This window comes from Anomaloglossus baeobatrachus, chromosome 5, assembly GCF_048569485.1.
Source record: "Anomaloglossus baeobatrachus isolate aAnoBae1 chromosome 5, aAnoBae1.hap1, whole genome shotgun sequence".
NCBI classification, from domain to species: Eukaryota; Metazoa; Chordata; class Amphibia; order Anura; family Aromobatidae; genus Anomaloglossus; species Anomaloglossus baeobatrachus.
Window position 1 is genome coordinate 552,218,479 of NC_134357.1, and position 16,613 is coordinate 552,235,091.

The following is a 16,613-nucleotide window of genomic DNA, read 5'->3' on the forward strand; positions in this document are numbered from 1 at the left end:
TGATATGGGGTGATAGTTTTGACACAGAGGAAGGGTCAAGGGAGGGCTTTTTGAGGATGGGTGTAATGGAGGCATGTTTAAACCATGAAGAGAATACACCAATTGTTAGTGATAGGTTGAAGAGATGGGTTAGGTTTGGGATGAAAACTGTGGTGAGATTGGGGATGAGGAGGGATGGGAGTGGATTAAGCCGCCAGGTTGTGAGATGTGATCTTGATAGTAGAGTGGAAAGATGATCTTCTGTCATGGTGGAGAAGCTGGATTTGGAGGAAGAAGGCTGAGTAGTTGTGAAAAGGGGCTGTGGTGATTGTGGGCCAAAGCTTGCTCTGATGTTGTCAATCTTCTGCTTGAGAGGCAAAGTCTTCAGCGGAGATTAGAGGAGAGGGAGGTGGTGCTAGTGGACAGAGTAGAGAGTTTAAAGTGTTGAATAGCTGTTTAGGATTGTGAGTTAGAGAGGATATGAGAGATGAGAAGTAGGTTTGTTTTGCAGCAGTGAGTGCAGACTTGAAAGTGGTGTGGGCTGTTTGTATGTTACAAAGTGGCTCAGTGGAATGAGACCTCTTCCATCTGCACTCAGCGATTCTGGAAGCCCATCTCAATTCTTTAGTCTGGCTAATGTGCCAGGGTTGCCTGTTGATTGTGCGGGTTTTGGTGTGTGTGAGGGGGGCAGCTGATTCGAGAGCTGCAGAGATGGTGGTGTTGTATAAAGTGGCAGCAGCATCGGCATCATGTAAAGAAGCAATGTCTGCAAGAGGGAAAAGGGACTGAGAAAGTGCGTGTAAATCAAGGTGTTTGATATTTCTGCAAGGGTGTGAAAGTTTGTGCAGGGGGGCTGCGTACTTGGAGAAAAGAGGGAAGAGAATGTGAGTAGGATTCTGTCAGACAGAGAGAGGTGAGTTAGAGAGGTTAGATAGGGAACAGAGGCTAGTGAAGATGAGGTCCAGTGTGTGGCCATCTTTGTAAGTAGCTGCAGAGGACCATTGGGTGAGGCCGAAGGAGGAAGTGAGTGTTAGACGTTTAGAGACAGATGAGTGGGAAGTGTCAATGGGGATGTTAAAGTCACCCATGACGATAGTGGGGATGTCAGTGGAAAGGAAAAGTAGTAGCCAGGTGGTGAAGTGGTCAAAAAAGGCAGTGGCTGACCCTGGAGGGCAGTAAATGATAGCCAGTTGGAGGGGGAGTAGATGCGAACTGAGTGCACGTCAAAAGAGGGGAGAGTAAAGGCTGCTTTACACGCTACGATTTATCGTGCGTTCGCATGAGCGATCGCACCTGCCCCCAACGTTTGTGCGTTACAGGCAATTTGTTGTCGTAAACCCCCATCACACGTACTTAACTTCCAAACGACCTCGCTGTGGGCGGCGAACATCCACTTCCCGAAGGGGGAGGGACGTTTGGCGTCACAGCTACGTCACACAGCGGCCGGCCAATAGAAGCGGAGGGGCAGAGAGGAGCGGGACGTAAACATCCCGCCCACCTCCTTCCTCCCGCATTGCCGGCGAGACGTAGGTAAGCTGCAGTTCATCATTCCCGGGATGTCATACGGAGCAATGTGTGCTGCCTCAGGAATGATGAACAACCGGCGCACAGAAGGACGTTCGATTTTTTGAAAATGAGCGACGTGTCAACGAGCAACGATAAGGTGAGTATTTTCGCTCGTTCACAGTTGCTTGTAGCTGTCACACGCTACGATATGTCAAACGATGCCGGATGTGCGTCACTAACGACGTGACCTTAACGACATATCTTTAGATATATCATAGCGTGTAACGTGCCCTAAACAGAGTGGAAGGTGGAAGTGGTGTAAAGGAGCATTGGTCAGACAGGAGCAAACAAACTCCTCCACCATGATTGTATTATGCATGCTTGTATTATGAACTCTCTATGAAATTGGTCACTTAGGGTATGAATTTGTCTATTTATTGTTGTTCTAACTGAAATTACCGCTTGGATTATTTCTGTGTTTCACTTTTCCTTTGTTTTTAATGTTTTTTATGATTGATGAAATAATAAAGATGTATAATTTTTATTAAAATTCCTAGTGGAGTTTTTTTGTAGGTTTGACTGTTTCTGGTAAACTTCTGATATATATATTTATTGATATTCGGTTGGTTTCTATGGTTCCACTCTATCCAATTCATACATACATGGATCTGTACCGTACATATCGTACATATACAGCTCCACTCTGTACACAAATGGCTCTGCTTCATCTACATCATACATACATGACTCCACACTGTACACATCATACACGTACAACTCCGCTCCATACACTTCATACACAAATGGCTCCACCCGGTGTATATTGTACACACACAACTCCGCTCCGTACAAGTCGTACATACAGAGCTCTGCACGTACGGCTCAACTTCGTACACGTCATACACATATGGCTCCACACAGTACACATTCTGCGTATGCGGTTCTGCACAATACACATTCTATGCACACGGCACAGCACACTACATATTCTATGTACGCGGCTCCACACAGTACACATTCTACATATGCGGCTCTGCACAGTACACATTCTATGTACGTGGCTCCGTATATTGCACATTCTACGTACGCAACTCTGCTCTGTACACACATGGCTCTGCTCCGTACATGTCTTACACACACACAAAACGCTTTTCTGTACATGTCGTACACACATACAATTCCGCTCTGTACATGTCAAATACTTACAGTTCCACTTTGCACATGTCATACACACATGGCTCTGCTCTGTACATACACGCCACCGCACCATACACATCCTACACAAACAGCTCAGCTAAGTACACTTAGCTCTGCTACTTCCACACTGTAAATCTCTCCTTTTGGGTGTCAGGTTATTGGGACAATTTAGTAGGAATTTACAAAGTCCCCATAAAACCTATAATGTGTGTATTGGGGAATAGAGAAGGGAGTCAGTTCCCAATGATGAGGAAAAATCAACTAAACTTAGTGGAAAGTGATTATAAAATCTCAATCACATCAGATGTTCCCACAAAGAAGGAATAGATCGTAGATGGAAATAGTAATTTGTAATATGAACATGTTTATTATTGTATAGAGAAGTTACAGACATTGTTCAGACATGGAGATTGTGCGCTGAAAGGGGTACTTTAGACGTTGCGACATCGCTAGCGATGTCCAGCGCGATAGCACCCGCCCCCGTCGCACATGCGACATGTGGTGATTGCTGCCATAGCGAACACTACGACAGTTTCACACGCACGTACTTGGTCGGCGACGTCGCTGTGACTGCCGAACAATCCCTCCTTCAAGGGGGAGGTGCATTCGGCGTCACAGCGACGTCACCGCAACGTCACTAATCAGCCGGCCAATAGAAGCGGACGGGCGGAGATGAGCGGGACATAACATCTCGCCCACCTTCTCCATTCCGCATTGCCGGCGGGACGCAGGTAAGGAGATGTTTGTCGCTCCTGCGGGTTTACACACAGCGATCTGTGGAGCTGCAGGAACGACAAACAACATTGTACCTGCAGTCGAACCGACATTATGGAAATGAACGACGTTACACAGATCAGCGATATTGTACACTTCTGTGCTCGTTCATCGTCGCACCTAGGATTTACACGTTGCGATGCCGCTACCGGTGCCGGATGTGCGTCACTAACGACGTAACACCGACGATATATCGGTAGTGATGTCGCAATGTGTAAAGCCCGCCTAACTGTAATGAATGGCAGATCGCTGAGATTGGGCGTTAGGAAGAAGAGGGAGGAGGAATGTTGGGTATTTTAGGGGGAAGGTTCAATACTCCTGTCCATATAGTGAATATATAAATATCTAACAATGTGAAATGCTCAATGTACATGGGATATTGCTTTTTATTTGATTTTTAGAAAACAGACGTCTATTAGTAACTGTATATATAATAATTCTAAAGTAACTTATGTGCTTTCCCTTTCTTGTTTACTTACTTGCCTTTACTTTGACGTCTCTTTTGTGTTTTCTTGTTCAGTTTGTCAAATAGATGGTTACTCCCCATGTGAAGTTTTCTCAGTAGTCAAACTATAATTTTAAAGTAAAACATTTCTCATCTTCTAGATATTATATTAGCTTCTACCCTTGTGAGTTTTGTTTATGTTTAAACAGATGCCATTTGTGTGTAAAATATTTCCCTCATTCTGAACATGACAAGGATTTCTCTCCTGTGTGAGTTCTCTGATGTGTAACAAGATGTGATATTTGGTTAAAACATTTCCCACATTCTGAACAAGAAAAAGGCTTTTCCCCTGTGTGAGTTCTCTGATGTGTAACAAGATGTGATATTTGGTTAAAACATTTCCCACATTCTGAACATGAATATAGCTTTTCCCCTGTGTGAGTTCTCAGATGTGTAACAAGATGTGGTTTGTGGTTAAAACATTTCCCACATTCTGAACATGAAAAAGGCTTCTGTGCTATGTGAGTTTTCTGATGTGTAACAAAATATGATTTATCTGCAAAACATTTCCCACATTCTGAACATGAAAATGGCTTCTCCCCTGTGTGAATTCTCTGATGTATAACAAAACTTGATTTTTGGATAAAACATTTCCCACATTCTGAACATGAAAAAGGCTTTTCCCCTGTGTGAGTTCTCTGATGTGTAACAAGATTTGCTTTGTAGTTAAAACATTTCCCACATTCTGAGCATGAAAAAGTCTTCTCCCCTGTGTGAGTTTTCTGATGTCTAACAAGATGTGATTTTTGGTTAAAACATTTCCCACATTCTGAACATGAATATGGCTTCTGCCCTGTGTGAGTTCTCTGATGTGTAACAAAATGTGATTTATATGCAAAACATTTCCCACATTCTGAACATGAAAAAGTCTTCTCCCCTGTGTGAGTAATCTGATGTGTAACAAGATGTGATTTATATGCAAAACATTTCCCACATTGTGAACATGAATATGGCTTCTGCCCTGTGTGAGTTCTCTGATGTGTAACAAGATGTGATTTGTGGTTAAAACATTTCCCACATTCTGAACATGAAAAAGGCTTCTCCCCTGTGTGAGTTCTCTGATGTGTAACAAAACGTGATTTATATGCAAAACATTTCCCACATTCTGAACATGAAAATGGTTTCTCCCCTGTGTGAATTCTCTGATGTGCAACAAGTCTTGACTTCCGTGTAAAATATTTCCCACATTCTGAACATGAATATAGCTTCTCCCCCATGTGAGTTCTCTGGTAACTAACAGACTGTGAAGAAAATATTTTCTCTTCTGTGTTATTTTTTTGGGGGACTGTTCGATATTTTGAAGTTGAAAATGGCTTCTTTCCTTTAATAGCACTTTGATTTTTATTGCCTCTTTTCTGACATTTATTTTTCTTAATAGTCTGTGATGAATCAGAGGGTTTGACTTGTTTAATAGAATCAGATGATAGATCTTTGCTGTGAAGGGATGATGGTATATCTGCAATAGTGGCATTCACTTCAGTTATATCTTGAGTGATATCAAGGTTGTCCAATTTTAAAATTGAAGATGTCAGTTGAGCCTCTGATCTTCTGGTACAGTCATCTGCCAAGAATAAAAAATAATTTTTAATAATATATTCAAATTTAAGGATATAATTTATAAAATAGCTTGTAACGTCTTTACCGGTGTCCCTGCACTATCCTGAACCCTTTCACTGACGGGGACTCCAGCAACTTACCCTCCCGGTCACCGAACGGTGTCTTCAGTGGCCTCTGTCGCCATCTCCCAGGGCCTGCGCACAATATGCAAAACGTCTGGGAGTGCGCTCACACCTATTCTTAAAAGGTCAGCGTGCCCTAATCAGGAAGTGCCTCTCAACCTATGGCTGACAGGCACTAGGTAGTTAAGGCATCCTCTCCCTATAGGAGGTTCCTGGACAACGTGTTGCTAGTTGTTAGATCCATGCTGTGTGTGCGAACACGTGTCTGTATCCACTGTGCCTGGCGGACCTGCTGTATATATCTATACCAGCTGCGCCTACCATACCTGCTGCATCTATTTATACAAGCTGTGCCAGCCAGACATGCAGTGACTGTCAGTATCCTATCCTCGACCCCCTCGACCCCTGAGGCCAGCTATCGCAATAGCATAAGCCTATCCTCTCCATCAGGGGCTCTAGTGAAGATGAGGTAGTTGCTTAGTTACGCCCCTACTGGATGATCCAGTGCTGTGGCCCAGTGGGTCCACTCCCGCAAACAACAGCAAGCATGACATAGCTAAAGAAATTGCAGGATATATAAATTGTGATTATTTACCAAAAGAAAAAACATTTACAATTTAATAGTAAACCTCAGAGCAGGAACCAGTAGACCATGATGTTCAACCTTCTTTGTTCATTTTGCCTCCTGTGTATTGGAATAATAAGCCACCAAATAATATTTTGTAGGCCAAAATTATACCAAACTGTTTCCCCATCAGTGGAAAAATGGAAGTTTCCACAATGGCTGTAGGTAAAAGACTCTTGATTATAAAGAAATATGGCTTCTGTAGAGTCAAAATAGTCATTTACACTAAAGGAGAATACGGTAAATGCTATTTACTGACTATATGTTGTGGTATCATTATTTGTTTAAAGAACATCCAAATGCAATGTTTGATCACTTCTAATTCTTTTACATTCTTGGTGAATTTCAGGGGTTTTTTTTCTTTTTTTTTAATAAATGTAAAACAAATCAACCTAACATTACAGCTAAGATTAAGTAGAATATGCCACAGAAAAATAATCTCAGAAACACTGGGATCAGATTAAGCATTAAAAAGGTGTTCTGATGTGAAGTGACAGATGTCAGATTGGAGAAATGGGGCCTGGATAGGAGCAGAAAACTGGCTGCATTGGAAAGCCATAAAATAAGAGCGGCTTTGGTACTAACTACTATAGAGAAAACTGTGACTATAGACAATAACACATCTACTAAAATGATCGCCCTCCACCCCGACAGCCTTCACCGTCAGTGATTTAGTAACTAGAGGTGACACATCTGGAGTAATTACAGTATGTGGCTCGGGGGCTCTCAGCAATCCAAACTATTGTAGGGGACAATATTTTCTGTCAGATGAGTTTCTAGAAGAAATATTAGACATTTACTTTCTGCCTCTCGGACTACACAATGGACGGCTCCAGTACAAGTTCTTATATAATGGACATTTGCACAATTCTGAACAGAAAAAATATCTTTCAGGCTCTTGAAGGTTAAAAGATCAGACCTTTATATGTTATTAGTTTCATTTTTTTTCTAATTACATCTTAGAAATCATGTGGGTGGGGTGCTCGGCCTCCATGTACCCACTGTGGGATAATTCTAACCTCCCTCATATGTTACAGTTAGGGGCGCTTATATCCATAGTTCAGCACAGGCTATCAGCACATTCAGCAGAAGGGAGAGAAGGAAGATCCATCAATAAGATGCCGAGATTCTAGGAAGATGGATTCATTGCTCTCAGTGGGAGAAACAAATAAGAATCTTGTAGTTATGATTAAGGATGAGCGAACCCATTTATATTTGGGTTCGCTGAACCAGTACGGAGCAAAATAGAAAAAATAAAAACAAAAATTGGAGTTTGGTATTGACATTATTGTTACAATTAAGATCATCAGATGGAAACGTATCAACATGGATTGCCGTCCCTGACCTGTAAAAATGTTTTAGGAATATGAAATAAATGGGATTTTAAGGAAAACTGGAAAATATTTTTGGGGGGATTTAAAGATTTACGTTAGCCACGCTGCCCAGAGGCAACAACAACCCGTCATCAGTTGGAAGTGTATTGCAGTATAAAATTTACAGATTCCCCTCTCCTTTAGAAAACCTATTTTAAAAAGGTTCTTAAACAGCCTCTTTACCCGGTTGACTCTCACAGCCAAAATTGCCCGAGAGCCAACACTCTCGCACAGAGCTGTAATACAGATGGTATTCAGCTCCATAACACTGTGCCTGCTGCAGCGCAGTTACAGGGTTGTGACAGATTAAGTCGCAATACCTGGTGCACAGGGACTACTCATTATTTATTTATTTATTTTTTTCAACTGATGCCATAGACTCTGCTGCACACTGGCGACAAGTAGAATTTTGTTAATAACTAAGGTCATAGACCCTGGTGAGAAATGGTGACAGCTGTTTTTTCCCAAGCATTCAAAGTATTTAAAGCAGCACAACACGGCACAGAGGTCCTGCATGTAGGCACACTTCTTGGTAGTGAAGTGGTTTTGGTCCACAAAGTGATTCTGCCATGCGTGCTGCAGCTGAAACGCCACTATTGCCTGCTGCTGCTTGCAGTCTCTCCACCATAAGCAAAGTGAAGTTCCACCTTGTTGGTACATCGTATATGAGGCGGTTAGCGGGAAGGCTGAAGTGACTCTGCAGTACAACCAGGTGAGCAGCATCAGGGTGAAAACACTGAAAGTGCACACATACTGCCCGCATTTTCAGCAGAAGCTCTGATATATGTGGGTAATTTTTGTGGAAATTCTGCACCACCAAATTAAGCACATGCCGGGATGTGTGTCAAGCTGCCTAGGCTCAGAGCTGTGACAAGATTTCAGCCATTGTTGCACACCACCAGGCCGGGCTGTAGGTCCACAGTCACCAGCCACTCATCTGTTTATTCTTTTATGCCCGTCCACAGCTCCTGCACGGTGTGAGGTTTGTCCCCCAGGCAGGTGATCTTAAGAATGGCCTGCTGTCGTTTACTCTTGGCTGAGCTGAACTTGGTGATGCAGTTCTTACTCTGACCGGATGAGAAGCAGGTGGAGGAAACAAAGTAGGAGGCGGAAGCAACACTGACCGACAAATATTCAGCGATCCAAGGTGGTGGTAGGACATGCGCTTGAATTCCTGGCGCCTCATGCCCAACTGCCACTACGGTTACGCAGTGTACAGTTAGAGAGATATATTGTTTCTGCCCGTGATTACTGGTCCAAGTATCCTTAGTGGACCTTTCCACTTATGGCATTGTGGAGTGAACAGCGGATTTGTTCTACTACATGTGTGCAAGGCAGGGATGGCACACCTGGAAAAATATTGGCTGCTGGGAACAACATACTGTGTGGTACAGCCACAGATATCATTTGTTGGAAACTGTCCATCTCCACCAGCCTGAATGGCAGCATTTCAAAGGCAAGCATTTGTAAATGTGGTCATTCAAGGCCAGGGCTCGTGGGTGGCTAGAGGGGGGTTTCCTCTTTGTATTGAGGGTTTGGGGATGGAGAGCTGCAGACTTCCATGGGACAATGTAGATATAGTAGGTTATGCTGGTGCTGTTGCCACCACATCATGTGCTTGCTGGGAGGAAGGTGGCTCTGGTGATCATGAGCGGATTCAAGATGCTGACACCACAGCTGAAGAGGAATACACTGCCGCAGAAGAGGGAGCAGGAGGAGCTGAAGTTCTTTCCCGATTTCTCAGGAAACTACTCCACTGCGCCTTGTGCTTGGAAGTCAGATGACGCATCATGCAGGTAGTGCTCAGGTTGAGAACATTTTTCCCGACACTTCAGGCTCTGATGGCACATCTTGCAAACCACCACTTTCTCGTCATCAGTACGCTCTCAGAAGAAATATCATGCCAGGGTGCTCTTTTGATCTGTCATTGCTGGGAGGTTTTCACCGGCATGATGGGTGGTAGCAGCCGACATACTGGCTATGGGCATACCTCCCAACCGTCCCAAATTCTGCGGGACTGCCACAATTTTAGAGGTGTGTCCCGCACTCCCGCGGCTCACAGCTGATGTCCCAGCTCCTCCCCTCAGTGCAGTGAATAAATTAAATTATCATCCGCTCTGGATTTTCGGGGCGGCCGGGACGCGAACCCGTGGAACTGTGAGTTCATTGTTTCAATGGCAGCAGCTCTACCACTGAGCTACTGCCTGTATTGAAACCCATAGGAAGATTTTGTTATCTTGACCTCTATACTGCAGGTAAGACACCAGAAGCAGATTATTCAGCTGCAAAGATGGATGGATGGATGGATAGAGGGAGGGATAGAGGGAGGGATAGAGGGGATAGATAATAGTGGGATGGATGGATGATAGAAGGATGGATGATAGAGGGATATATAGATACATGACAGATAATAGATAGATACATAGATGATAGATAGAATCATAGATAGATAGATACAATCATAGATAGATAAAAACATATATAGATAGATAAAATCATATATAGACAGATAAATACTGTATTTCAATGTAGGTGAACGAAAGAGTCAGATTCATTTGTTCCCATAAAACTACTATAAAAAAATAAGGAAAAAAAAAACAAATACATTTTTTTTTATCTTCACCACCTTGGATTCAAACCAGCAACGTTCAAAACTTGTGTCCAGCAGCCTCCTAGCTTTCCTAGCTGCTCTAGCCTGTTGAGCCACTATGATTGATGATATCAGAGGGAGGATTTTACATAAATGAACCTACAATGCAGCCTCTTACACAGCAGATTACACAGGACATAGAGCTCCATTGTACACAGCAGCGTCTCTATGTTCTGTATTCTAGAGGGAGAGGAAGAGAGGATTTTTTTTCTTCTAGTTAAATTACTAAAAATAAAAAAAATAGAATAATGTAATTTTATTACACTTTTTAAAAAATAATAAACATCACAAATCAGCAAATAACATGGACATATTTGGTGTCCCTGTAATCGTAATGACCTGCACAACACAGCGATCAGGTTATTTATGGAGATCGGTAAATGGCGGGATAAAAATGGCGAAATTTATTATTTTTCTTTATTAAAACCCATAAAAAATGTAATAAAAATGTATCACTGAGGCAGTGTTCACACATAGCGTAAATGCTGCATTTTTTCTGCAGGTGTCCGTGTTTTTTTGCACATTTATTCTTCTGCTGTGTTTAATTGTCCAAGTAAAGTGGATGTGACTCCATGAAAAAACGCCGCTGAATTCTGCGGTTTTCTGGGGGGGGGGGGGGGGGGGGGGGGGGGTTTCTCTGTGGAGCTTAAAAAAATGTACTGAGAGGCTTTTTCCTGCAATAAAAACACTTAAAAACGCAGATTCACATCTGAACCAAAGACACATTAAATAATGGAGAAAAGGCAGAAAAAATGCAGCAAAAATGGAAAAAACAGAGAAGATAGTTATTGTGTAGTTTGGTGCAGACAGAAACAAAAAGAAACAAAGAATTTATGCAACGTGTGAACATGGATTGATAGGCACAAATAAGCAACATGTCATATAGTGACACATAGAAATATAAAAAAAATTCCTGACTGCTATGAATATGAATGAACAGTCCAGGACATCTGCTGAATGACCCTTACTGCCAAATGGGTGTGGGTCAAAATTTGCCGCAGTGCGCACAGCGAGCCGCATGCTTTGTCCCTCTTTCCTTTCTTAAAAAGTTGGTAGGTATGGCTATGGGCCATCCACAGGACATTTGCCCCATTCTCCCTCTTTTGCTGTACTGCTGTTTCAGAAACCTAAACACATCTTCTCCATCAGAACTGCGCATGTAATTATCATGGCCTCACTCCAAGTGGTGGTCAAGCACCTCATCATCATCCCTCATGTTGTCTTCCACCACTCCTCAGCCCTACTCTCCTTTTCAGTCTGCACACTGACGAAAACCGCAGCAGTTGGCACCTGTGTTTCCTCATCCTCTGATTTGTTGTGCGGTGATCCACAGACTGTGTTCACTAGCCTTCCCATGGACTCATCCTCCAAAACAAGTGGTTGAGCATCAGTGCACTTTGTCCTCTTCAATCTCTGGGGCAGAGCCAGGTGGATGGGCCACAGGACCCCAGCCAGTCATCAAAAAGCATAAGTGACTGCTCCATGACTTGTGGGTCAGGCTGCTTGGCTGATTTTAAATAGCGGAGATGGAAGGAAGGTGATTGAGCTTTCAGGTGTGCACCGGGTGGAAGACAATGTAAAGGAACTAGAGGCATTGATAGCTATATAATCTAAAACCGCCTCAACATGTTCTGGCCTCAAAATTCGTGCAGTGGTACTTGGGCATAAGAAATGATGAGGACCAACCTGCGGCCTGCGTACCCCAGAGGAAGGTGTTTCAGTTTGGAGTGCAGCAGTCACACATCTACCATGTCCTCGCCTGAAACAGCTACAACACCAGCAGCACCACCACAAGCAGCACCACGACCATGTCCCTTATTATATGTTTGTGTGGTCAAAGAATGAGAAGAACACAATCAGATTATTACACGGCCTGTATATAGAGAAAGATTATAACAAAGCCTGTATGCAGCTGTTTTGGAGCGCTACGCTGAGGCTGCATGATGCAAACGCAGTTTGAGGTGTTAGAGATATTCACACAGCACGGCACGCTGTACACACTCTGTTTTTTGATAGATTGAGCTATAGATTACACCGCCTGTACGCTGCTGTGTTTGACCGCTACGCAAACCTGTGTGATGCAGCGCTGTATTTGATTTTGAATTACATGCACCCATCAATGTCCCTCACTCCTACAGCGTCCTATCCCCTACAATGTGTTTGTTTTTTTAGTAACTGCACCTATCACTGTCCTTCAGTACAGCGTACTATCCCTATTCTATTGAAGGCAAAATGGTGACATGGCCAGTGATTCAGCTTTTATACACGCCAAGTCACGGAGTGAGTCAGACAATCACAGCCATGCCAATAATTGACACAGCTGCGATAGCTCCGAAAGCGTTAACAGCCGAAAAGCCTGCTTATACGCTGCTCTGGCAACCTGCCATCAAGCTTTATTCGGTGACATACCCGAATAGGAACCGGATGTACAGTAAACATTCTCTGTTTGGGGATCAGCACTGGACACAAGTTGCTTGATACGAACCCTGAACTTTACAGTTTGGGTTTGCTCATTTCCCATTGAGAACAATCAATCTTTTTTGAACTGGTGAACATGGCACCAAATACTAAACCATATTCTGGATACTAAAGTAGATATTTTGCCAAAACCAAATTCTTACTACTTTTATATAAAATCGTATAATTTTATTAATATCAAATTCACGTACATAACACACAATTAAAAGCAAGATGAAAATAGAGGAAGGATTATCTATCCCTATCACTATTCCTTCCTCACTACGGGGGTCGGCGTCCTAATGTGAAGACGCCCCCGTTCAAACGACGGCTATCCCTGGGTTTTGCCCTCCCTAATGGTCACCGTGATCCCTCTCAGATGGAAACAACCCCTACAGTAGTAACACCACAGTGAGGAAGAGGTGCTCAGTCCGCAGTGGCTAATTTGTCTGTATCACCACTCAGATGAGTAGGGATACGGGGCATAGGGAAGCCGTCAGATGTTCCATATGTTTATGTGCTCAACTAAGGGTATAGATGAGTCAAACTTCTACATAGGTCAATGTGCTCAGTTAGAAGTAGACAGATGAGTCACACTTAATGAGAAACCAAGAAATGCCCAATAGGAGGTAAGTAACATTTCTTATAGAACTCAATTCAAGAAATGCCCGAGGCGTTTCGCCCTTGTCAATATCAGGGGCTCATCAGGGGCTTTTCAACAATTTCTTGAGAGAATTTTCCGTCTTTGGACAGATCAATAATCGCTGATTGCCACTTCAAAGAAATATAGGGGGACAACCGTCCTGTCTGTATGGCTGATTTATCATAAAATGTGTCAGGATGACTTTTTCACCTTTCTGATTAATAATTCCTGAGTTACTCATAACCCACTGGAGTTGAGGTCCTAGTAAATACTAGACTGGTTATAGATGCCCACACTGGACCATGCAATATGTTCACATGAATCTATAATAATAGCCTCCCAGTGTGTCAAATAACTCCCATCTGGGGGACCTCAGGTTCATCCACAGGACTGAGTGCGTTTTGAACAATCAATCACGTATTCTTGGCAATATACCCGGATATACAGCCTCCAACAGTAAAGGAGGGGGTACATACACTCCAAGTCCTGGACGCCGTACCTGTTATCTCCCACACAGACCTCCCTAAGGTACTGGTTGCTGTGGATCCCTGTGGTTACCCCCTGCCCCATTGTGGGATAGCAACCAGGACTTGGAGTGTATGTACCCCCTCCTTTACTGTTGGAGGCTGTATATCCGGGCATATTGCCAAGAATACGTGATTGATTGTTCAAAATGCACTCAGTCCTGTGGATGAACCTGAGGTCCCCCCGATGGGAGTTATTTGACACTCTGGGAGGCTATTATTATAGATTCATGTGAACATATTGAATGGTCCAGTGTGGGCATCTATAACCAGTCTAGTATTTACTAGGACCTCAACTCCAGTGGGTTATGAGTAACTCAGGAATTATTAATCAGAAAGGTGAAAAAGTCATCCTGACACATTTTATGATAAATCAGCCATACAGACAGCACGGTTGTCCCCCTATATTTCTTTGAAGTGGCAATCAGCGATTATTGATCTGTCCAAAGACGGAAAATTCTCTCAAGAAATTGTTGAAAAGCCCCTGATGAGCCCCTGATATTGACAAGGGCGAAACGCCTCGGGCATTTCTTGAATTGAGTTCTATAAGAAATGTTACTTACCTCCTATTGGGCATTTCTTGGTTTCTCATTAAGTGTGACTCATCTGTCTACCTCTAACTGAGCACATTGACCTATGTAGAAGTTTGACCTATCTATACCCTTAGTTGAGCACATAGACATAAGGAACATCTGACGACTTCCCTATGCCCCGTATCCCTACTCATCTGAGTGGTGATACAGACAAATTAGCCACTGCGGACTGAGCACCTCTTCCTCACTGTGGTGTTACTACTGTAGGGGTTGTTTCCATCTGAGAGGGATCACGGTTACTATTAGGGAGGGCAAAACCCAGGGATAGCCGTCGTTTGAACGGGGGCGTCTTCACATTAGGACGCCGACCCCCGTAGTGAGGAAGGAATAGTGATAGGGATAGATAATCCTTCCTCTATGAACATGGCACCAAACTAAGAATCTAGGACGTCACCAGCATTATTACCCTCCGATTTCTCTTAGGGGTCCACCATACAGATTAGATTTTTCTTCCCATGATTTTCTAAGTTGTCTGCACATTCTACGTACGCTGTCATTTGGCTTTGCAGATTAGAGATCTGGGCAGCTAAGGGTCAATGTCGTCTAATTTCAGAGGATAGGATGGATCCTACCTGTAAGATCTGGATGAAACAAATTTCACTCCAACAGAAGGGCGTCCAATGCTCAAAATAATGGGGACTGTATTAGGTGCAGTAGAATGTGGTGGTCTATTGATATGGCCGGACTACAACCCTGATAAAGCAGCCACAGCCGGTGACTGAGAAGAATCTGTGACTTCTCTGCATTTAGTGGTCACTACTCACCTGGGCGGTTATCTGTAGGAATCTCCTCTTTACTCCGCTCATCACCCCTCACATAAGTCTCTGTAGTATTAATATGGGTCAGATCTTCACCCTGAAACAAAATATTGTAAAAGTCACAGACAGATGGAGAAGTCCCATCTATGATCAGCTCTAATCCTGCCATCTCCACCGCTCTCATTACACAAGTATAACACATATAATACTGGAGGATAAAACAAGACTGAGCACAAGACCTTCACAGCCATCTACACATCATAGGGAGATTTCATGACCCCTTCTCTCCATCTACCTGATGATCCTGAGGAACATCGGGATCTTCTTGTTTACAGTCCTGTGGGAGAAGAGGACGGGGACATCTCTCTGGTGTTGTCCTCTTACTGGATAGAACTGGAGGAGACACATACAGGGACTGAATTCATTCCTTACATACAGATAATTATAGGCCGTGTGTATTTAGTCCTGTCTATTACCTGGTGATGTGAGGGGCTGGGGAACCTCCATCATGACGTCCTTGTACAGATCTTTGTGTCCTTCTAAATACTCCCACTCCTCCATGGAGAAATAGACGGTGACGTCCTGACACCTTATAGGAACCTGACACATAGAATGATACCGTCACCCCCGATCCCTTCATAGCGTTACTGTATAATGTCCCAGCAGTGTCACCTCTCCAGTCAGCAGCTCAATCATCTTGTAGGTGAGTTCTAGGATCTTCTGGTCATTGATGTCCTCATGTATCGGGGGGTGAGGTGGAGGCCCCGTGATTGGGCTCAGGGGTCTTCCCCATCCCTCAGACACAGGGGCCTGACAGCGCTCACTAGAGGTCTTCTTCACTACTGTGTAATCCTGGTTATGGAGAGACACAGTAAGAAATCTCACTCCAGACATTTCCAGAGTCCTCACCTCTCCAGTTCTGACCATCTGTTATTCCCATAGATAACAATGGTGTAATGTGACGTCATCAGAATCTCTCACCTCTCCAGTAAGCCGGAAGAGGATCTCTAGGGTGAGGTGTAATATCCTCTCCGCCATCTTGTCCCTGTCCATATCCATCCTTCACGGGGCAATCAGGAGAATTCTCTTCTATAGAAGATCTCCACTGAGAGGATCCGATATTGTAGGGACCTGAATGGGGAGAAGATGACGATGTAACATCATAAAGAATCCGCTGTAATAATACAATTACTGGAGATAATAAGGGGAAACATATGAGGAGACAGAACATGTAGATTGTGTGTGGAGGGAAATATAAGGTTAATATCCGGTCAGGACGGATCCTCGGTGATTGAGGTCACAGTGATGTCACCGTCATATGACTTACAGCCAATCGAGGGCCACAGCGAG

The 16,613-nt window shown here is 43.6% G+C and overlaps 1 protein-coding gene across 1 annotated transcript; it reads right to left on the minus strand.

The window, feature by feature from the left end:
* Window positions 1-3,050: 3,050 nt before the first annotated feature.
* LOC142310446 (uncharacterized) lies at window positions 3,051-15,636 on the minus strand. The gene is made up of 3 exons (XM_075347972.1): window positions 15,559-15,636; window positions 15,270-15,360; window positions 3,051-5,522 (listed from the first exon to the last, which is right to left on the minus strand). Exon 3 carries the CDS (start codon window positions 5,176-5,178, stop codon window positions 4,138-4,140), a length of 1,041 nt encoding a protein of 346 aa, XP_075204087.1. The 5' UTR covers window positions 5,179-5,522; window positions 15,270-15,360; window positions 15,559-15,636; the 3' UTR covers window positions 3,051-4,137.
* Window positions 15,637-16,613: the final 977 nt, after the last annotated feature.

Coding starts and splice junctions, on each gene's coding strand:
- LOC142310446 (XM_075347972.1), bottom strand. CDS start 5,178: ATGGGGGAGAAGCTATATTCATGTTCAGAATGTGGGAAATATTTTACA.